Source organism: Canis lupus, chromosome 4, assembly GCF_003254725.2.
Source record: "Canis lupus dingo isolate Sandy chromosome 4, ASM325472v2, whole genome shotgun sequence".
Taxonomy (NCBI): domain Eukaryota; kingdom Metazoa; phylum Chordata; class Mammalia; order Carnivora; family Canidae; genus Canis; species Canis lupus.
The window spans coordinates 60,165,776-60,189,555 of record NC_064246.1 but is presented as its reverse complement, the minus strand read 5'-3'; the positions used below and the strand labels follow the sequence as shown (position 1 = coordinate 60,189,555).

Sequence of the window (23,780 nt, the reverse complement as noted above, 5' to 3'; positions counted from 1 at the left end):
ACTGGTAAACATAGATTTTCAGATCCACCTCGGACTTTTTTTTTTAATCTTTCTTCGAAGATTTTATTTATTTACTTGAGAGAGAGAGACAGAGAGAGACAGCAAACGAGAAAGAGTATGAGTGTAGAGGGGCAGAGGGAGAGGAAGAAGCAGGCTCCCCACTGAGCAGGGAGCCCACTCTGGGTTCAGTCTCAGAACCCTGGGATCATGACCTGAGCTGAAGGCAGACACTTAACCGACTGAGCTACCCAGGTGCCCCTCCCTTTGGACTTCTTTTAGAAAGGAACCTAGAAATGTGCATTCTTTATTTTAAAAAAAGATTATTTATTTATTTATTCATGAGAGACACAGAGAGAGAGAGGCAGCCCCACCACCCAGGCGTCCCAGAAATGTGGATTCTTAATAAGCTTCCTGGTGATGCATTTGCTGCCACTAAGACTGAGAATCCCCACTTAGAGATGAGGGGAACTTCTTTCACACCATAGTGTTATGTTTCATCACCAAACCATAGATCTGGGGGGAAACTGAGGATCAAGAGTGTACCTCAGAACTGTCATTCGAATTCGTGGAACATCCATTCCTCTCAAGTGTGTCTAGTGGTAAGGTGTCTAAATCGCTGTTTCCAGATGCCCTTGTCAGGCTGCTGACGGCAGGTGCCCACAGACACGTGGACCTGGCCCCCGGAGCCTGCAGTAAGCCACACTAGGCTCCAGTGTTTCTTCACATTATATGACACTCCTACTGGCCTCCACAGCAGAATCAATGAAAACCCATTAGCCTCCTGTGCTACACCACTGTGCGGGTGCGGAGCACCGACAGAGTCAGCATGCTGGGGCTGCATCCTGCTGAGGGAGTGAGCACAGAACACCCCTAGTCAGCAGGGCTTGGCCCCAAGGGACTCCATCAGAGCCCACCCAGCGTGGAGAAAGATGATGGGAAGGCTCCCTCCCTCGCCCTTCCTTCCTCTAGATCTAATCAGATCTGCTTACAGAATGTGCAGAGCACTTCCTTCAGCGTCCTTAGTGACATTCAAGAACAGTTTGCTGGTCTGAGCAGGTTTCCATCTCATGGTGGCTGAGTGCACACACTGTTATCTTTCATGATTCCTTGAAAGCAGCGTGCAGAATGACAGCAAGGCTGAAGTGCTGGGATGCAGGACCACAGCCCTGTAACTGATGCTGCAGAGGCACCCAGAGATCCATAGGACCCTGTGTGAGGCAGTAGAGAATGGTAGGCTGGAGCCAGGAGCATGCCAACCCTCTATGTGAAGCACAGCAGATACATAGCCTTGCTGGGGCTCCATTTACCCAGCTTTATGGAAAACAAATGTATTAGTATCCAGGAGCCAGACTAGCATACATCATAGTGTGTAAAATACTCTCTAAATATAAAGTGAGGGATGCTGTGGACTTGGAGATTTAATCTGGAAAGCACACCAAAGAGAGAATAGGATTCCTGAATCTGTTATTTCTCTTGGCTTGTACTGCGTTACTACACGCACTAGGGATCTCAGAGAGGTGGGGGAGTTCCTTGGCTGAATGTAGGAATCCTATATGTGAGAGCGTCCTTGAGGAGAGGCTGCTAAATTCTCCACCATAATTCTGGGAGTCCAAAGGCAGAGGAAGGTGAAGAATAGTGAATAATGAGAACAAGTGAGCACATTCTCCAGGGGGAGTGCCCAGGATCGAGGCTCATCCTGTTATACTCACAAAGTAAATACATCAAGCAGTGGATGCTACTATAGGGAATATGTTTCACAGAAGAGTTTTCTCCCCAGAGGTGGTCAGTGTCCATGCTGCAGATAACTAGAGGGGATGTTGGAAGGTCTGCTGAGTTCCTGAAGGATAGAGAGAACCAAAACCAGGTTCAAGAGAGGGATAAGATGAAGAATGTATTATGGAAAAGGAAAAAGGAGGAAAACATGATGTATTTTTCATCTACAGGGGAGTAGGGGTGTGACATTTCATCCCTGGAGGGTGAATAAAAACATTCTGGAACAACAGGAGTAGAAACTACTCAAAGGAGATCAAGAAGAAAACTCAGGAACTATCAAAATAATAATAATAATTGTGTTACTTTTTACAAGAATAAGAAGTATTCTCTCACCATTTTCACTGAGAGAAATCAGCAGCAGTAGTGACATCACCATCATAACTGTCACCACCATCACTACCAGCAGCACCACCACTACCATGACAATCACAACTGTCACCATCACCACCACCATCACTATCACAACTGTCACCATCACCACCACCATCACTATCACAACTGTCACCACATCTCTACCCATACCATCACCACCACCACCACCACCATCACAACTGTCACCACCATCACTACCAACACCATCCCCAACACTACCACCACCACACCACCACCACCATCACTACCAAAAACACCACCACATATTATCACCACCACCAATACCACCATCACCATCATCACCACTACTTACACTGATTGACTGTTACTATTGTCAGGCAATGCACTAAGTTTTCTATACATAATATCTATACATAATATTTCATTATAGTGAGGGAGAGAAGAGTGATTGTTTATAGATGAGAAAAGTGAGACCCAAAGAATATAAATAACTTGCCCAGAGTCATGCAAATAGTAAGTAATGAAACTGGAATGTGGGCCCAGGCATTCTGGCCCTGGAACCAATTCCCTTCACACCAGACATGATTTGCTAATTGGGAAGGGTCCTGTCTTCCTGGATTAGTTATCTAAAGCAAGGAAGGGAGCTGGCTATGACTCATAAAACCCACTCATTTTTGTTGATCTAAGTGGAATGTATGACACAGTCAAGAAAAACTAAAAATGGCTGTCTGGAGTCTTTAGGGACCTCAGTAAACTGAGGGATTTGAGGGAACAGGTGGTGGCATCATACTTTCTGCCAGCTGAAGGTTGTAATTTTGGAATAGAGGAACATATGAGGAGTGGACAGCTGACTGCACAGCAACCAACTCGTGGCAGGGTGTAGTTTTCCTAACTGTGCCTATTTTACCAGACTCATGAGCTCCTGGGTAGATGCCTGAAGCTCCACCAGAGGTCAAGGTTGAAAGGAAGAAGAAGAGGGAGGAAAGGGTTCTGATCAATCCGAGGCCAGTGGTGGAGGACCCACAGTATAACATGGAAAGAAAAACCACATAGAGGAGGAATCAGCAGGCCTTCCCTGCTGAAATATTCTTCTGACCTCAGATCAGAGACTGGACAGTGCACAGAATATGGGTTAAAAACACAAGAACATGAAATTAGGACCATTTGTTAAGCTGATGTATTGAGTCCTTACAGGCCTGATGATAGTACATCTTCATACCAGTGTCATAAGGAAGATTTTCAGATGCAGAAGTAGAAGCTTAGTGGTCACACGAGGAAGTGAGGGGGCTGGGCTTCTGCCATCAGCCAGCTTCTCACCATCCACTCTATCCTCCCAGCCCAGCCTCTAACCACTGCACTGTACTGCCCCCTGAATTTTAACTCAAGGTGCCAAGTCCATTCCAGATGTATCATTGCAACTTAAGAAGATGAGACTCATTGCTAGAATGTGGCCACAAAAGGATGCAGCTATTCAAATGAGATGTATTGGAGAGGTAGGGAATTGTGTTGTTGGCCATAACATACCTAGCTCCACGGAGTCGACAAGTGAGTTTGATCAGTGGGTGACTGCATCAAGCAAGAAAAAGTGAAGTATAAGGAATGAAGATGAAAGAAATTGCAGTTGTCTTTAAATATTTGGAGGAAATGGTCAGGAGGCAAAAGAGGTAGGTTATTCTTATTGCATAAAATAAGGAGCATCACAAGGAGTCAGGTCTTAGCTTCACATAAAGAAGGCAGTCATGGGGCACCTCGATGGCTCCTTCTGTTAGGCGTCTGACTCTTAATTTCAGCTCAGGTCATGATCTCAGGGTAGTGAGATCAAATCCCACATTGGGCTCCATGCTGGGCATGGAGCCTGCTTGGGATTCCCTCTCCCTCTGTCCCTCCCCTACCCCCACTACCATGCACTCTCTCACTCTCTCTCTTTCCCTCTAAAAAAAAAAAAAAGAAGAAGAAGGCAGTCATGACAAGAAATGAAAAGTGTTGGCAAGGATGTGGAGAAAAAGGGAAACTTGTGTGCTGTTGGTGAGAATGTGGATTGGTGCAGCCCCTGTGGGAAATAGTATTAAGGCTCCTCAAAAATTTAAAAATAGAAATACCATATGATCTAGGAACTCCACGGTTGGGTATTTTCCCAAAGAAAACAAAAACACTAGTTTAAAACGATGTATTCACCCCTCTGTTTATTGAATTATTGCTTATAATAGCCAAAATATGGAAGTAACCCAAGTATCCATCAATTGGTGAATGGATAAAGATGTAGCATATATATATATACCATGGAATATTAGTCACAAAAAAGAGTGAAATATTTGCAACAAAATGGATGGACCTAAAGGGTGTTATGCTAAGTGAAATAAGTCAGATAAAGAAAAATACTGTACGATTTCACTTACATGTAGAATCTAAGAAACAAAACTAATGAAATAACAAACCAAAAAAAGCAGAAACAGACCCATAAATACAGAGAACAAACTGATGGTTGCCAGAGGCAAGGGGGATGGGGGATGGGTGAAGGAGTGAAGGGGAATGGGACATACAGGCTTCCAGTTATGGGATGAATAATTCATGGAGATGAAAGGCACAGTGTAAGGACTATGGCCAATGATACCGTAATAGTGGTATATGGTGACAGATGGCAGCTACACTTGGGGTAAGCATAGCATAAGGTATAGAGTTGTTGAATCCCTATGTTGTACACCTGAAACTGATGGAACATTGTGTGTCAACTATGCTCAAAAAAAAAAAAAAAAAAATCAGGAAATTAAAAGTGGAGTTACAAAGCAAAACAAAAAAAGAATAAATCTTAAATCTTTATATAATACATATTTTTAAAAATTAAAATTAAAAAAAAAAGAAGGCACTCGTGAGAATTTTGCCTGTCCGAAGGCAAAATGGGCTTCCTCAAAAGGGAGTGAGCTTCCTACCCCTGGAGGCAATTATGCAGAGGATGGTGCTCGCCTGTCAAGAATGCTGTAGATTCCTGCATTAGGTGGAACTGTGACCAAGTGCTCTGTGAACATAGCCCCTGTGGAACTATTGAACCCATCAAGGAGCCCCGCAGACATAAGTTCAGTATTTGTGGTTCAGAACCTGACCCCTGAGCTCTCACTTTCTTCTATGCTGAGCTTGAGCAGGTCACTTCATTAAAAAGACAGGGGGTGCCTGACTTCTCTAAATGATCACATTCTAAAGCCTGTGATTATTGGGATGGAGGTGGGTAGGCCTATTCCAGGAGGAAGGAAGGAAGAGAAATCCCAGAACTGTCCTCCTGGCCCTATCTGAAGGCCTGGGGCTTGAAGCATGTTGCAATCAGGGACCGTCCCACCCCCCAGCCTGCGCTAAGGGGTGTTAGAAAGGCACTAAGAGGTGGATCCTATGGGAGTTGCCTCCTACAAGCACTTCTTCAGGGCTCAGACCCTCCCCACAGTTTGCTGGGCACACCCTCTTCCTAGACAGTGCGGGCACATCATCTTCCCTCCCAGGACTGGCTCCCAGCTGGACATGAGGGCTTCCAGCCAGCCTCTCCCAACTTAACGCAGTTTCTTTTCTCCCTGCTGCTCCAAAGTATGCCTCCGTCTGGTGGCGCCAATTGGGAGGTTTGTCCTCTGGTAAACTTTGTCCCATGACCCTTTCCTCCTCCAGAGTGGGCCATCCGGTCGGCCTGAATTCCCAGCATCTCCCAAGTACCTTGGACGCTGGTTCCATTTCCTGCCCCTCCCCAGACACTGATTGAGCAACGAGCAGATGCCTGGTCCCCACATTTTGTGGCTCTGATATACATTCCAGGGTGATGAGGATGGAGAATAAGGACACCTCTCTGGATTGGGACAGTCTTAGCAGATTCTTTAATCCTTGGGGAGAAAAATGTTTGGCAGACTCATGTTGTCTGCCCTACAAACATGTTGGGAAGGGGCAGGCACAGTAAATTCAATCCTTTTCCTGAGTACTATGAGGTCCACTCCTTCATACTCATTCAGCAAATATGATGTGAGGTCCTACTATGTGTCGAGCACAGCCCTAGGCAAGAGGATAGATTTAACCACAAAACACAGACAGGGCCCTTGCCCATAAGCATACAGCCCAGGGATGGGAGAAATTAGATATTAAGCTTATCTCCTGGAGCAGTGCTTCTCAGGCTTGACCATGCTTGGAGATCAAGATGAAATTCAATAGGTCTGGATGGTCTGAGATGCTGCACATCTGCAAGTTCCCAGGTGAAGCCGATGCTGCAGATCCCCAGGGCATGGAGAGTAGCATGCTTAGTTAACTATTTGAGGGTGGGCCAGAAGCAGTGCAGGGTCTGTCTGTTTGGGATGTACAGCAGTCAGTATGACAAAGAACTTTCTGGAAGAATCCTAGGATGTCTCTCTTTGACCTCTTGTCCAGAGGCCAGGGCTCCAGTGCCTTTGCTTTTACCCGGTAGAGCTCCGGGCAGGAGCCAGTGCAAGGGTGGAAGTTGCTGGGGGAAAACTGGTTTTCAGAGAGGGGTTTCCTTCACTTGGATTGAGATGATCACAGTGGTCAGGGGGTCCAGGATGCTCTGTTCAGCAACGTCCTCTTGTCTTTGCAGACTGTGCTGGGTGCAAGGAGGAGATCAAGCACGGCCAGTCGCTCCTGGCACTGGATAAGCAGTGGCACGTCAGCTGCTTCAAATGCCAGACCTGCAGCGTCATCCTCACCGGGGAGTACATCAGCAAGTGAGTGTCTCCCCCGGGCCTGCCCAACTCCCAGAACACCTTTGTTCTTCCGGCCTTGGGGCCCTTGCCTGAATCTCCAGGGGTACCTCCTTGCACTTCCATCTGGCCACCACACTACCACAGCCACAAACAGCACCTCCCCAACCCCTGGGCCCTTCCGTGGTGTTTCCTCTGCCTGAGTGCTCTTCTCTCTCCTTGATGGCATTTGTTCTTTGCCATCTTTGTCTTGGGTCCCACACCCACTTTCCGGAGGTGGTCTCATGCTGTCTCATGCCACTCCCGCTCCCCCAACACCAGCCCTCATGGGACCCTGTTTGCTCCCTTCACACAGCCTAACATCTAGTGCCATCATATATTTATCCATGATAACTTTTTGATAATAATAATAATAGCTACCATTTACTGAGTTTTTATTACGTACAGAGGATATACTAATGGCTGTGTATGGGTTATCACATTAAACCCCACAACTAACCCTGTGAGGCATCCATCCCCATTTTAAAAGCTGTAAAACCTGAGACTAGAAGAAGTTGCTCCTTGATGATCTTTAATGTCTGTCCTCGACAAGGTGGGGCTTTTGTGTTACCCACTCCTATCTCGCCCGACTCCTGGTCAATAATACAGTTGTTGAATGAATTGAGTTGAGAAGAGATACAACGGACACACAAAGCTATCAGGAGAGAAGGCCCCACCCCCAATGGCTACACAGCACAGCACCAGACAAGCCCCCTTGCCGGGGCCACCAGACACTAGTGACTGCATTCCCATACTCAAGTACCTAAAAGAATAATGGCCACATACCCTCACAGCTCTGATGCTCTATGACCCAGACACTCTGAGGCAGCGCTCTGACCCACCCCTAGGACATGGCGAGCATATAAAGTTGTAGCACATGTGGTGTTTGCCATCAGGAGAGTGATAGTCTAATAAGGGAGATAAACTATATGGATAAAGAATTATGGCACCCTGGATTATATGAGAGGGAGCTCAAGAGTTGTGTTCTTTAGGACCCTTTAGATCATAAGTGATAGAAAACCCAATTCAAACTCACTTAAGCAAGATGAGTTTGACTCAGAAATGGGAAGGTCAGAGGCATACTGACTTCCAGCATAGCAGAATCCAGGGGCTTAAATATGTTACTGGCCCTTCAGTAGTGTGTGTGCGTGTGTGTATGAGTGTGTGTCTCCCCCTCTCTCTCAGCTCTACCTTCCTCTGTGTTGGAATTTATTCCCAAGCAAGCCCTCCCCTAAGGGTAGCAAAGATGATCCCAGCAACTCCAGGGGTTCATTCTACCAGCTTAGCAAGCCCAGCAGAGAGAAAGAGGCCTTTTTCCCAAGGACTCCAGCAGAAGTCCCACGGCTGCCTCTGATTTGACCACCCTTGGGTCACACACCCATTCCTGACCAATCACTGGCCAGAAGGATGTGAATCCTAGAGCCAGAGAGCAGCCCTCTATGACCCACAGTGACTGTGAGTGGCAGGGGTGGCTCCCAAAGGCCAACCCAGGTGAGGCTAGGGGCAAAGGGGACATGGGTGCTACCAAGCAGCACTTCTGTGTCAGAGGTCCAAGTGAAGTTCTGTGAATATTCAGAGGAAGAAGGGAGCATCTCTAAATAGCAGGGAGTGAGATCTGGAGTTTGTGAGAGCTTCATGGAAAATAGTGCCATTTGAGCCAGACCTTGAAAACAAGGGTAAGATTTGAACATACAAAGAAGGAGTTTGTAGGCAAGAATGCCCAGGCTGGGCAAGGGTGGGATGGTGCCTGGCACATCCACCTTGCTTGCTGGAGCTCAGACATGTGTGCAGGTGAAGCAAAGTCCAAGGCTACAGAGGTGAGCTGAGGTCACATCCCCGAGAGCTCTGAATTCCATGTTAGTAGGACTTTGGCATTTCCCTCTGTGCCTGCCAAGTAAGAAGTGCCCCTAGTCAGTCACCAGCCTGGAGTCTCCTTGAGTCTGTGAGCCTAAGTCAGGGGTTAGGGTTTGCTCAGAGCTCTTCTCAAGAAGGCCCAGCTCCAATGGCCCATTGCACCTTGGGCCTCTGCGGCCTGGCTCTGAGCTCTTCAACTATGTACTGGCTGAGTGGCAGGCACTTAGAGGCGCTGCCTCTGGCATTGATGCCTGGGTTAGAGGCCCAACCCGTGTGACCTTGGCAAGGAACTTAACTTCTCCAAGACTCAGTTTCCTTGTTTATAAAAACAGGGATAAAAAGACCTAGCTCATAGGGTGGTGCAAAGGCTTAGACATCATATTAATAAGTGTCTAGTGAATACTGATTTGACCATCTGCCTCTTTTGAGAATCATATATATTTCAAATTCCCCAAGGCCTCCCAACCCTTGAGTCCAAATGAGGAGGGGTTGGCATTTATACACAAATTTTGCTGGCTCATTGTACCCACCTTCTGACAAATGACTTTCTCCCCCTGCAGAGTCATCCTAACACACCCATAGAGTATAGAAGGGTTGGCAGGAGTGGGAGACGCTTGTCTCAGGAGCCTATACACAACAGTCTGACCCCTGGCCTTTGCTGGACATTGGTCGTCACTGCTGCCTCTCCTTCAGGAGAACCCAGACTCCCTGCTGCCCAGGGTGGGCTCCCAGCAATCCCAACACAGCAACAACTTGGAGATGCAACAATGGCACGCCTATCCTTAGGCCTCTCTGCATGAACCAGTTCTGTTACACCCCAAAGTAGGGGAAATGTTCCTCTCTCCTCCTGGATTCATTAGCACTATAGAGCCATGTCCTCAGATCAGATCCTTAGAGGGAGGCAGGGCCCAGAGCTGGAGTGAGCTGTCTGATGCTCCCACTTACCTCCACATCGGCCTGTGAAAGCTGAGCCTTAGACATGCTCCTTGAAGACCCCTCTCCACAATCATGAGGATTCCTTTAGCTGCCATGTGCTGTGTGCTCACAACTGGCCAGGCACTGAGCTGAGCCCTGGGGCATGGGCAGCCCTGTCCTTTGGTCCTCATGACAGCCTGGGTGAGAAACCAGACCTCCTGGGTTCGAACCCAGCTTCAGGTCATCAGAGTTGAGTTTTCTCATCAACATGAAAGGGAGACTTACAGTTCTGACCTCATAGGGCAGCCATAAGGAGTAAATGAAATAACCTGTATAAAACACCATTAGAGGGCCTGGCACACACCGAACCATAAATGTCAGTGGCTATTAGTAGCAGGGGATAGTGTAAGAATAATTAACAATCATCTTATTACTGCCTGATAAGTTATAAGCACCAGGAGAAAATGAAGCACATAGGAAGTAGTTAGGGTAGGTTCCTCTTATCTACTGTCTGGGAGTGCAGTCAGATGATTCTCTCACTACAGGTAAAATTTTTATTAGAAGAAGAGTCCTGAAGGCTCTGCACAAAAATTGACCACATCGATGACCTCCTGGAAAGGGCTGGGAGGAGAGAGAAGACTTTTCCCTTTATGGCTTTGCAATGTGCCAAATGCAAATATTACCTATTCTAAATAAAATAAAGTGCAATACATTTTTACAATACATTTTTAAAAGAGCCTCTGGGGATAGAGAGAAGAAACTGGGTCTGGATAACTTGTGAGGGAGAAGAAAAAGAAGGGGAATATAGAAGGGATATGCATGGCCAGCAGCCCAGACTAGTGGTTCCCAGGTGCACATGGGCAGGTTGTCAAGATGCAGATTCCTGGGCCTCCTTCCCAGGGGTTCTTTGAGTCCACAGATCTAAAGAGTGTCTAGAGAGTTTGCATTTTTATTTTTTTTAAAGATTTTATTTATTTATTCATGAGAGACAGAGAGAGAGAGAGAGAGGCAGAGACACAGGCAGAGGGAGAAGCAGGCTCCACACAGGGAGCCTGATGCGGGACTCGATCCCGGGACTCCAGGATCACGCCCTGGGCGGAAGGCAGGCACCAAACCACTGAGCCACCCAGGGATCCCTGAGTTTGCATTTTTAACAAGCTCCCCAAGTGTTCCTTTTTTAAAAAAAATTTTTAATTTTTATTTATTTATGATAGTCACAGAGAGAGAGAGAGAGAGGCAGAGACATAGGCAGAGGGAAAAGCAGCTCCATGCACCGGGAGCCTGATGTGGGATTCGATCCCGGGTCTCCAGGATCGCGCCCTGGGCCAAAGGCAGGCGCCAAACCACTGCACCACCCAGGGATCCCTCCCCAAGTGTTCCTAATCTTGGTCCAGTCACCATTGGCTGCAGGTCTGGGAACTTGCTCATGACACCCCCAAGAGCCTCCCCCCAACCTCCTCTCCCTGTGTGGATTTCCTCTTGCAGGGATGGCGTTCCATACTGCGAGTCCGACTACCACTCCCAGTTCGGCATTAAATGCGAGACTTGTGATCGATACATCAGCGGCAGGGTCTTGGAGGTGAGTGGATCCGAGTAACTATGAAGCTGTTTGCTCCAGATGGCAGGTGACTCCACAAAGTCGTCACTGAGGACCCCTCCTTCTATCATAGCCTTCCCATCCCCTGCCACCTCCACCCCAGCTTAGCCCTTGCTACAGGACTTGAGCAGGTAACTTCGCCTCTCTGGGCAACCCTAAAATGAGAAGCTGGGCACAATTATTCCTGGGACTACCAGTGGCTTCTCTGGACTCAGATCCAGATAGATTGCTGGGGAGGGACAATGAGGGTTTTCTTCCCAATGCTGCCAAAGGATGGAAACCATTTTTAATTTTTTAAGCATTTGGTAATGTGCTGATTTAAGAACCAGCTTGTCTAGCAGCTTGCTCCCTGCGCCCTGCTTTGGCTGGTCCATCGCCATGGCAACCGCTCTCCCCTGCCGCTGATGCACAGCCAGCTCTGCCGTTAACAGGCAACCCGTGGCACCCTTGCCGAGCCCCTACCCGAGCCCCCTGTCTGTTGTCCCTCCCGGCCCTCCTTCCCACACCCTGTGGGCCCAGAAAGCTGTCTTCCTATGCTTTGGGACCACCCACCTTGAGGAATTAAAAACAGGAAAGAGTTTGGTGCAAAGGACGAACAGTAATCTAAGACCAGGAACAATCAAGTTCAGATATTGACTCAACTGCTAACTCATGCTCATATTCAGGGTGGGTGACTCTGCCTCTCGTAGGCCTCAGCTTTCCCTTCTGACAGTAGCTGGGGGACAGCAGGCTGGGGCAGCTCTCAGGAGTAGAATCGTTAATTGTGACAAAGCCGGCCAGTTGGTGGCCGTCACCTGCAGTCCACACTATGTTGAGAAGGAGTCTGCAGCCACATCTGGGCTCAACAGGAGAGAGTGCTGCAACCAGGGAAGGAGGAGCTGAGGAGATGCACTGCCGCTGGGCCACGAGGTTGTCAGAGGTTGTCAGGGCTGTCATGTGAAGCACTAGAGGAAGAATTGAGCTTGACCCATTGGAACAGAGAGAAAGGCCATGTGGCTGAATTACATGAATTGGGGCTCGGGAAGGATGGTCTATCACACAGGGCACACCACTTGGGGCTTTGTAGCCATTTAGGAGTTTGGATTTTGTAGTAAATGCAATGGAAAAGTTTGGAGAGTTTTAAACCGAGGAGCAACATGGTAAGATTATGTTTTTAAAAGATTGTAGGGAGTCAGAGAGAAGATAAAGGCACAGAGCTGATAAAGCATTAAACCTCTCCAGGGGGCAGCCTGAGGGCAGTGTGGAGGAGAAGGCGAGACACAGGAGCACAGCTAGAGTGTTGGTCCTGGTTTCCTGGGACCCCATTTCAGGGTGAGGAGTTTGTATGGGATTCACTGGGCAACAAGGGTTGTGGAAACACTGAGATGATGGACCCGCTTAGAGCTGCTCCTTAGACAGAGATATTTGGAGGAAAGAAACTGGAAGTGGGAGACCAGTGAGGAGGCCATGACGCCTCATGCAGGACTCCAGACCTACAGTGGCAGTGGACAGAGCCCCCACTCACCTCCAGCATGATGGGAGTAGGATTCCCAAAGTTTTGCAGTAGGGTAACCAACCGGTAGACATGAGGGTTGAAGGAAAAGAACCCAGAAGTTATACCAAATCATCAAGCCTGGACGAGAGGAGGCCTGGTGCTGTCCTCAGAGAAACTGGGGGCGGCAGGGAAAGGAGCTGATCTGGGCAGAAACACAGGGAGTTCCATGCAGGACGGGTTGTACTTGAAATTCCAGGAAGGTTTCAAGAAGGCAGTCAGAAATGTAGAGCAGAGCTCAGGAGCAAAGCTTGGGCGTGTTAGGAATAATCTCAAAAAGGCTAGGATTTGAATAAGAGTCAGCACCAGGGGAGTTACCAGGATTGAGAGAGGGAGAGAGAGAGAGACAGAGACAGAGATAGAGACAGAGACAGAGACAGAGAGGGAGGGGGAAGGGGAAGAAAAGGGGAGAGAGGGGGGAGTGGGCAGGAGACAGCCTTGTAGAGTGGCTGCTTACATGGGTGGCGGGTGACACAAGGAGACAGAGGAGTTGTCAGAGAAAGAGGAAGACAGTCGGTGTGGGGAGAGAATGGGGCCCAGGCGACAAGAGGACAGCACTTCCGAAAGGAGGGCGAGGTCCGCCAGTGTTGGTCAGATTCTGCAGAGCAGCTGAGGACTGTATGGGCTGAGAAAAAGCTGTGGAGGGGTGGGGGGAAGGTGACCTTCAGAACAGTGTCAGGTCTGCAGCATTATAGGGGAGAGGCATCTGCATTGTAATGGGGTAAAGGGTCAGTGGGATGAGAGGTCACGAAAGCAGACTTTTCTTTGGAAGAGGAGGAAACTTCAGTCACACACAGCGCTGCACAGGGGGGTTCATTCCAGCATTTCCAAGCTGCTTTGTTTTTTTTTTGTTTTTTTTTTGTTTTTTTCCAAGCTGCTTTGAAACTGTGTCTGTGGTGGCTGTCTTCTCCCTTGTGTTACTGTGTTTAGCATCATGGGAGCCTCCTCTAGGGCTGCTGCTGTAACCGGGTTTTGATTGATTCCATTTGTACAAGGCTCCATTAGCATCGTGGACTTATTGATTTTTTTTCTTAGAGCTGGAAGAGACTTTTAGCTATCAACTAGTTAACCCTCCTCATTTTACAGATGAGAAAAGTGAGCCCCGAGAGGTGTGATGATCTTCCAAGGTCATACAGTGTTTCTGGTAAAAGCCAGAGCCCTTCTAGGACTCCAAACTCCTATGTCCCACACATGTGCCCACAGCTGTCAGCCATTCGGGGGTCTTTGAGGTCATGTGATGTCATGAGCTACATGGTTGGGGTGAAATAGACTTGGATCCCAATTTTACCACTTCTGGCCGTGAAACCTGAAGCAAGTCAACTTCTCTGAGACTTCAAAGTCTTTATCTATCATGGTGAATACTACTGTTGTTCAACTTCTGATGGCCATCTTAGTGTGAAACAATGGAAAATACATATATTGGTCTCTGCTCCCAGTTCCTGGCACAGGGCTCCTAAAACCTTTGCAGTTTCCTAAGTGTTAAGAACACTAGGAGCATCTTTTGTTCTAATATTTGTCTTTGACCCTAGTCCTGATGCAGAGTTCCCAAATCTCCTGGAATTTCCTAGGAGATAGGAGTGTCTTTTGTTCTAATGAGGTGACTCTGGGAGGGCTCCTGGAGAGCTGCAGGATGAGGGCTGACCACTAGGAAGATCACCATGATTAGAAGCTTAGAACTCGCAGCCCCACCTCCCATCCTCCAGGAGGGAGAAAGACAGGGGCTGGAGATTGAGGTAATGATGGATGTGTCTATGCGATGAAACCTCCATGGAAGTTCCCAAAACATGAGGTCTGGAGAGCTTCCGGTAGAGGTTGGGGGAGAGTGGTGCGTGGCGAGAGGGTATGGAGCCTCCAAGCCCCCTCCCACACACCTTGTCCTGCAAATCTCCATCTGATTACTTACCTCTATCCTTTGTCGTAGGTAAATGTAAATGTGTCCCTGAGTCTGTGAGCTATTCTAACAAATTATCCAACCCAGCTTGGGGGTCATGGAAACTCCAGTTTAGACTCAGTTGGTCAGAAGCACGGGGAACAACCTGGGACTTGGAATTGGCACCTGAAGTGGGGGAGGGGCAGCCTTGTGAGACTGAGCCCTTAACCTGTGGGGTCTGACGCTCTGTCCAGGTAAATAGTGTCAGAACCAGTTAAGTTGAAGGCCATCCAGCTAGTGTCGCAGAGAACTGCTTGCTATGGGATGGCTCCCACACACACATCCAGTGTCAGATGTCTTGTGAGTAGGGTAGTCATGTGAGAGTAAAGGACACATACAGGAGTATCTTTATAGGTAGTTGCAAGTGCAGAAACTATACTTAAATGGCTCAGGCCAAAAAGGAAATTTATCAGCTCCCATAATAAAAAACCTAGGAGGAGGTCTTGCTTCAGGCACAGATGGATCCAGTGCTCAAACAAATGCATTTGTATTATACTGCCATCAGGGCTCCTCTTTGACCTGTGTTGGCTTTATTCTCAGGAATGCTCTCCTTCATGATGGGAGAGTTGGACCCTAGTCACTCCAAGCTTACATTCTAACAGATAGCATCCCCTGGGAAAGGGGAGTTTCTCTTTTCTCATAGCTCAGCCTGGGACTGGCTCACTGGACAATCTTAGGCCAGTCTCCAAACCAGTAACTATGATCATAGAGCTGGAATACACTTATTAGTGGGATCAGCCCTAGTTAACCACATGGGCTAATGTGGGGAATGGATAGTAATAAGGCCACGTGCCATGTCATAAGGCCTGGTACCATTTCTGGAAGAAGAGGGAAGGATGTTGGCCAGGCAAAAAGAACACTTGCCCACTATAGGGCCCAGTGCCTTTGCAGGGACACAACAGACACATAATTACATTCCATTTCCCCTTTCCCATTCCCTCCCTAGGCCACCCCACAATTCCTTCCTCGGTGACAGAGCTCAACATGCTGAGTAATAGTACACTCCTTCCTTCCTAGTCTGTTTCCTCTCCAAGGAAAACCACACTGCCCAGTACTGCCTCTCCTAAGCTTGCTCTGGTTCTCAGCCCTCCCCAACAGGCCCCATTTTTCTGCACTATTTTCTTGATTTCCATTTCTTTTTTTTTTTTTTTTAAGATTATTTATTTATTCATGAGAGACACAGAGACAGAGGCAGAGGGAGTCCCCTGATGCGGGACTCGATCCCAGGACCCCGGGACCACGACCTGAGCTAAAGGCAGATGCTTAACCACTGAGCCACCCAGGTGCCCCTTGATTTCTGTTTCTTAACAGACAGAATGTCCCATCTTACCTCGCTGACTTGGTTTCCCTCATGCTGCTGTTGGCTGTTCTGACAGCCTCCCTCCCTCAAGTTGCTTCCAAGTTGTTGCTGAGATGGTGCACAGCCTCTCTCGGCCGGGGCGAGGTGACAGGGCCTGACATTTAGGAAGATGCCAAGCTTCAGTTTTGCCAAGGCGCTGTTGCCTCCCTGGAAAACAGGTCTATAATTGAAATGATAAAGAGACACAAAGTAGGAAGAGGCTACTAATTAAACCGATTATCCTTGTCATGGCAGGAGAGAATCCGTCCCACGACATCTCAGCTTGGGAAAAGAGCAGCCTCCTTCCAAAGTTTGAACACAGTTTGCTTTGGTGATGATGAGGGCATTATATCATTAGAGATAAACATTGGAAATAAACATTGAAGAGTTGTTTTTTTTCTTTTTGAAAAATCTGCCCTTTCTTCATTTTTGCTAAGTTTTTAGAATAAATCAAGTTATCTCCAGAATAAGCAAGCCTATGCCCACCCCTTCACCACTCCCTGAAAAAGATTCAGAAATAAGCCTTCAGCATTGCTCAACTATAATTTTTTTAATTGGAAAGAACCCATTAGCATCCTGCCAAGTGATGGCTTGGGAGGAAGCCTTTAACAACCCCCCAATATCCATCAATTTCCCTCAGGCATATCCCCCCAGATTAACCTTGCCCTAACATACAAAATATACACTTGACTCTTGAACAACATGAGATTAGGGGCACTGACCCCCACATAATAGAAAATCCACGTCATTTTGACTCCCCAAAAACTTAACTACTTATAGCCTACTGTTGACTAAAAGCCTTACTCATAACATAAATATCAATTAACACGTACTTGTGTGGTGTATGTATTATATACAGTATTCTTACAATAAAGTAAGCTAGGGAGAAGAAATTGCTATTAAGAAAATCATAAGGAAAAGAAAATATGTTGACAGTGCTATATTGGTCGAAAGATATACTCACCTGTAAGTGGACCTACGCAGTTCAAACCCATGCTGTTCAAGGGTCAAGTGTACCTTCAAAAGAAGCCCCACCTTCCAACCCCATTGCTTGAGCCGAGGTCCTCCATATGGAGAGTCTGGAGCCACCACTGAAGGACCCCTCTATATCAAGTCCTCTTGGCTGGGACTGCAGTGTCAGAACAGTCAGTGAGGAAGTGAGTGCTACATGGGTGACCTGCCCTCACGAGTGACCTGCCGTCCTGAGTCCAGCTTCTATTGCTACTGATTTCCAGTGATACCTGGAGTCATAACTTTCTCTGAGGCTGTTTCTTCTCCCTTAGAAGAATTTGCAGCTGCAAATCATTTCCATTCCTATTTGAAATAGTTGTAGGAAAGTGGAAATAGTCAAGGGAGCTCAGCAAAACCAGACTGGGGTGAACTGGGGATGGGGCAGAGGCACTTGGGTGCAGCAATCACAGGCCTGAAGCCCCAGGGTCAGAGACCCCCCCAGCAGGTCCTGCCTTTGTAGGACCCATTATTTGTCCACCGCGCCCTAAGAGGCTGTCCCTAAGGTGCCACTCTCAGCTTAACATGTCTCTGAACCTTGTATAGGCATTCTTACCTAATACTTTCATTTGTCTTTAAGTTGGCTCACTTAGAAATAAAGAAACATGTAACAGGAAAACCAAGATCACTTGCTATACTGCCAGTAACAAACAAAACAAAACAAAACAACAACAACAAAAAAAAAAAAACCACCGCAGCTCTAACTGGATTCTGTTGCTTGTGGAGGCTACAAACCTCAAACCTGTTCTCATTCTTAAAAAGCTAGGTTAGTAAGTTTCAGATAGATATTAAAGACACACTAGCACCAAACTGGTACTCTCCTTGAAAAAAATTTGAAGGCTTCAGGGTACCTGGCTGGCTCAGCATATGACTCTTGATCTCAGGGTTGTGAGTTCAAGCCCCATGTTGGGTGTAAAGATTATTTAAATCAATAACATTAAAAAAAAAAAAAAAAAAAACAGAAGAACTAGCATAGGATTGAAAAGGAGGTCCTTTTCTTTTTTCTTTCTTTCTTTTTTTTTTTTTTTTGAGATTTTATTTATTTATTCATGAGAGACATAGTGAGAGGTGCAGGGTCACAGGCAGGAGAAGCAGGCTCCCTGCAGGGAACCTAATGTAGTACTCGATCCCAGGACCCTGGGATCATGACCTAGGCCAAAGGCAGATGCTTAACCACTGAGCCACCCAGGCCTCCCAAGGAAGTCCTTTTCTTCATTGATCCAATGTTATTAAATCCCAGGTCTATGTACCACTCCAAGTCTACTGCTAGTGGTAAGGTACTGCTAGTGGTAAGGGCCCCATTCATGGGGAAATGTTGGGATGTCCTCAAAGGAAGATGTTTCTTCATATAGAAATGAGGAGGTGGGACCAGTAGCCTCCAAGTGGTCCTTCTACCAAAATAGAAGTGTGGGTGTCCAGGGAAGTCCACTGAACTGCCTTTAGGGATCCATGGTATGGAATCACCAAGCCTCCTGGGTGGGCTTTTAGATGGTTCTGGACTCCCCTGGGTAGACTCCTAACCAACTGTAAAGTCATGAAGACACCAGCAACACTAATGTGCCTAAGAAATGCTCAAACACCACCTGCCCCATGGATAGCCGCCCCAGCTCTGACCTCCTCTTCTTTTTATTTCCATAGGCAGGAGGGAAGCACTACCACCCAACCTGCGCCAGATGCGTACGCTGCCACCAGATGTTCACTGAAGGAGAGGAAATGTACCTCACAGGTAAGCAAATCTGACCTTCTGTAAGGCATTCCTATCCAACCTTGTCTCTAAAGGAGATACAGTCTCCTTCATTTCAGTTTTATCTTTGTTTTTGGCTTGTCCTCAAAATTGCAATTAATTCGCCCCTCTCTGGGTGGTTTGGGAAAGTTGCCGGTGTGGCTAATATGAAGTGACATGTAATCTGCCTTCTGTCCCTGTGCGCCTCCACCCGCTGCTCAGCTGGCCTGCTTCCCTGGCAGTGCTCTGAGCAGACTCCCCTGGCTCCGCCTGGGGCCGGGAGCTTGAGCTGAACTAGGCCAAGGGGTCAGAGAACCTCACAAGGATCCCTGAGTTGCAGCATCAGAACCTCGACCCCATCACCCTGCCCTGCTCCCAACACTCAGAGCCCCATACCAGGCTGCTGCTTGAGTCTTCCAGTGGACTCTCAGGGTACACCAAAAGGAACAGAAGGGAACCAGTGGTCTCCAAGAAGCACAGAGGGACTGGGTTCCCTCTGCCAACTTCCCAGGGCCCAGCCCTCTGGCCCCAGGCTTCTTGCAAACCTCCCAGGCGGTCCCCAGGCTCTGTTCTGTGCTCCACCCTCTGCCCAGTCCATCCTCCCAGGATACCGTAGTGTTTTTGGCAGAATCCAGTCCAGCGGCCTTCTGGGCCCCTCGCTGCTCACCGCATTAGGTACCAGCACTCCAGCCTGGCCACCAGGACCCTCTCACTGAGGTCTCAAACTGCCTTTCTATTTCTATCCTGGAATAAACCCAGCATCTCAGCTAACAGAGCCAACTTGCAATTGCTTCTCCATCCACTCAACAACTATTTCTTGAGACTCAACCATGTGTGAGCTCTGCCCCAGGGTCCTTAGTGAGTTCCAGCTAGAGCCCCGTGCAGGGGATGGGGGACCGCAGTCAGGAATCCCATAATCACCTGTCTGTCATGATAAGCTTTATGAAGGGAGGAGGTATGGGACTCAGAGCACTTTATGTGTGCAGTGGGCATCGGGGAAGTTTCTCTGAGGAAGGGCCAAGTGCCAGGACCCGAAGGGCGAGTGGGCTGGGATACGCCACCTGAGGGGAGCAAATCTGCCAGGCTCTGAGGTGGGTAAAGAAACAGCAGGTGTAGGAGACCAGGAGGAGCCCCTGGAGCTCAAGCCAGGGTTCAGGTGGAGGTGAGAAAGGAGGTGGGGAGAGGCAGACAGTGAACCCGTGCCCCATTGTGTCTGGGTTGTTGTTCATTGTTTGCCTGCCTCCTGGAACACTCCAGGCTTGCATGCCCTTGTGTAGGAATCCTGCCGTGGTAGGCCCGGGTTAGGCACTACCGACTTCATGACCCCCTCGGGTACCCTGATCCCGCCCACAACTTAACACACTCCCTCCTTCCGGTACCTTCCAGCTTGCAGTAGAGTCCTTGGCCTTCTCCCTCAGACTTCTTCCTGACATTTACCCATCCATCGAAGTACTCACTCTACAGGTGGACATTGTTGGCTGATGAGTTGGATAGTTGGGTGATTAGTCATCCCCGGATGTTTGAATAGCTACAGGAGGGCCCTTCCTCCACATTTCCCCACAAGGCAGAACTAAGGTCAGGGAAGCAGTTACATAGAATGTCTCTTCCTATCACGCTTGTTCTAGCCACAAATGCTCAAGGCTGGTCCGAGTTCCCTCAACTTGCAATGAGAGCCTTTGCCTAGAGCAGGGTTTCTCAACCTTAGCATTATTGACATTTTGGGCCAGAGAAGTCTTTGGTGTGGGGACTGTCCTATGCATTGCACCGTATTTAGTAACATCCCTGGCCTCTACCCACTAGATGCCAATATCGTACTCCTTCCCGTTGTGACAACCAAAAATATCCCAGACATCTGCCTTCTGGGGCAAAAACGTTCTCTGTTGAGAACCATCGGCCTAAACATAGTCAACAGAATCTCACACCAGCTACTGGGAAGGCTGGAACAGGAATTCTCTGTTGGATTGAACTAGGTGAACATTTCTAAGATGCTGTGAGTTTATAACTACTTACTTGTATGTGTAGTCTTAACATTGAACCTCAGTTACCTGTAAAATAGGCTCATAACGGTTCCTACAAGGTAATGTAAGTTTGTGGTGCATGGAAGGTTCTTGGTTCATTCATTCATTCGGCAAATATCTATTGAGCACCACCTGTGTGCCCAGTGTTCCCTTAACAACTGGAGATGTAGCAATGAGCAGGTCTAACAAGTTCACTGCCCTCACGGAGTTCGCATCCTTGTGTGTCAGAATCTTCTAAGCCTTGCTTCTGGCCAGAACTTCACAGAATGCTGCAAGAGTTAAGGGATGAGGTAAATAGCTTGGTGATCATTTGAGAGAATGCACGATCAAACCGACAATAGAGATGCCTGCAGGAGGTGGGAGATATTTTTGGTGATGAAGAAGGGCCTGTCACCCTCCTCCTTAATTATCCCCATTCCTACCCTCCTGGCTCCTGGGAGAGTGGGAGTAATTGCAGGGCATTCAAGGACCTGCCTCAGGAGATGCTATGTGATTGTACAATGAGGGGGACCAGGCCATCCCATGCTGGAGTCATGCTGACTCTGGCTGTGGGTGTCTTTGGGGTGGCAGCCACCAGGGGGTTCTGCTACCACTAAGAGCTGAACCTGTGATTGCCTTGGACACCCTCCTGGGTAGGGGTACCAGGACTAAGAATGATATTCCCCAGAAATGGCAAGAAAACTCTCCTTGCAGGCAGCACAGATGGGAAGAGATCCAAGACTCCTGGGTTCAAGCACCAGCACTTTGCTGATGGGCTGTGACCATGAGAAGTGACTTCCTCCTCTGGGTCTCTTCCTTCACCTGCGAAATGAGAGAATTACTCTTTCATCCATACATTAAAGCTGGGGCCATGCTATGTGCCAGACATAGCACGGGAAGGGCTGGGTGCTCAGACATGAACGAGGCAGGAGTGCTTGCTGCCTGGATGGAGTTCACTATCAAGAGGGGAGACCAACTGTAATCACATAGAAGTGTAAATATAACGACAAGCTGTGCTAAGTGCAGAGAAGGGAAATTGTGGGAACGATAGTGTTAAAGTTTATGAGGCTCCCGATCTAGTCTGGGAGGTCAAGGGAGGCTCTGCTGAAGAAGGGAAATTTCAAGCCAAGATCTTGGAAATGAGTAGGAGGTGGGAGGGTGAGAAGGGGAGGAAAGATGCTGGAGGCAGAGGGAGCTGCAGGTGCAAAGGCCTGCAGTGGGAGGAAGCATCATGCGGGGGAGAAACTGAGGCAGGCCCACACACCCCGCCTACAGAGAGCAGGTGTGCTCCAGGAGGTCATCATGAATATCAGAGAGAATGAATTGAAGGTGCTAAGTGCCCCATGAAGCAACATACGAGAGAGAGAAAGAGAGAGAGAGAGAGAGAGAGAGAGAGAGAGCGTGCCTTAGGAAAGCTGCGAAGTTTAAAACCCCAGTCTTGTCAGTTCTGTAGTGGGACACAGCAAGGCACTGGCAGCTGGCCTCGGGAGGTTCTTTTGGTCAGTTTGTTTGTGTTTTAATTACTGTGTGATGGCTTTCTGATGAGCTCTAATTGGGAGAAGGCTGACGTCTGTCTGGAAGAAGAACTTCCGGGACCCCCGGAGACCAAAGCGAGTTTTCTTTGATTTAAGTTCTGTTGTGCATTCAGTCTTTTAACTGTTTTTGTCAAGATGCCAGATTTCTAATGTTTGTTGTCCAAACCCTTCATTTGGGCTTCGCCAGGAAATTACGTCATTGATTTCGGGCAGCACAATTCTAGCCAAGATGCTGCAGGTTGGGGGAGAACATACTGAAATCGCAAGGGTTACAGCTGCTGGATCGGCGGGAGCTTTCCGAAACCCAAAATGTGGCTCATGAGACAGATTTTGGTTTTATTCTAAAAAAATGCCTGTATCCAGGAAAAAAGGAAAGACAGACTTTGTTCCTCTCCTGCTTTCTACGCTGTCCCTATTCTAAGGGTCTGAGAGAGAAGGATGTTGGGAACCCAGGAGCTCAGCTGCAGAGTTTTAAACAGGTCTCTGTTATCATTCGTATATTTAGCTAAAACCCACAGACAGGAAATCCTGACAAACCTTACTCTGCTAAGGGAAGAACCGTAACAAATTGTTTAAGTCCTGCTAATAATAATAGGCCATCAGCCGATGTTTGTTGAGCACTTAGTATGTGCCAAACACTGTACTAAGAGTTTTAAATGCAGTCTCCCATTTTATCCTCACAACAGCCCTGTGAGCTAAAAGCCATGAATATCCCTATTTTAGAGAACAAGGAAGTTTAGAGAGATTATGTCCCTGAGCCAAGGTTAGCTGGCCTATCTTACTAGGCTTTGTTTAAGGCAGCTTCTCCCATTTATTTTCAAAGGTCTTTTTCTAAAAAGGTTTTATCTATTTATTTGAGACAGAGAACGAGCAGAGGGAGTAGAGGAAGGACAAGCAGACTTCCCACAGAGTGGTCCCAGGATCCCAGGATCCCAGGGTCCCAGGACCTTGAATTCATGACCCAAGCTACAGTCAGATACTTAACCAACTGAGCTACCCAAGCGCCCCTGTTTTTGGAATTCTTAACCTATGGTTTGTTGTTGGCCTTCTGAATCCCATGAATCCCCTAGAAATTGCTTGTCAAAGTTTGCGTGTAGGTGTATTTCTCTAAGGAGAGGGTCTGTAGCTTTTATCAAATTTTCAGAGGTGTCCACAGTCCACAATCAAGTGAGGAGGCTCAGTTTTGTGTTAATGCAAATCCGAAACAGAGCCCCGAAAGCTTGCTTTGATAACTACCCCAAAACCTTCTCTTCTCTAATGGAGTCTATTTTAGATCACATTTTTTTTTCAAGTTCAGATGATATAAGGTCCTGGTACCAGGAGGTACGTGTATTTCTGGCACAGCTGGGGATACCACTGACATAAAGCAAAGGCTTCCTTTTCCTCTGACAAGTACCTTAAGAGAGGTGCATGGAGCAAACAGATGTTCAAGGCAGGTGCCTCCCGTTATTCTGGATTGTAGAACACCAGCCCTCGTCATAATCTATGCGTCTCATCAAACCACACTTTAAAAGGCACTAACGTACTATT

General features: G+C 47.8%; 1 protein-coding gene across 8 annotated transcripts in view; it reads left to right on the top strand.

Annotated features, from left to right (window-relative positions):
* The window catches only part of ABLIM3 (actin binding LIM protein family member 3), a 109,646-nt gene that overhangs the window by 49,430 nt on the left and 36,436 nt on the right, over positions 1-23,780 (top strand). For all 8 annotated transcript variants that reach the window (XR_007410330.1, XR_007410329.1, XR_007410328.1 and 5 more), the window contains exons 6-8: positions 6,680-6,806; positions 11,076-11,169; positions 18,634-18,721. Coding sequence is in view for 1 of the 8 variants with exons in the window: in XM_025435343.3 (XP_025291128.1) it covers positions 6,680-6,806; positions 11,076-11,169; positions 18,634-18,721 (309 nt within the window). In the remaining 7 variants the exon portion in view is untranslated. The remainder of the gene's footprint in view (positions 1-6,679; positions 6,807-11,075; positions 11,170-18,633; positions 18,722-23,780) is intronic.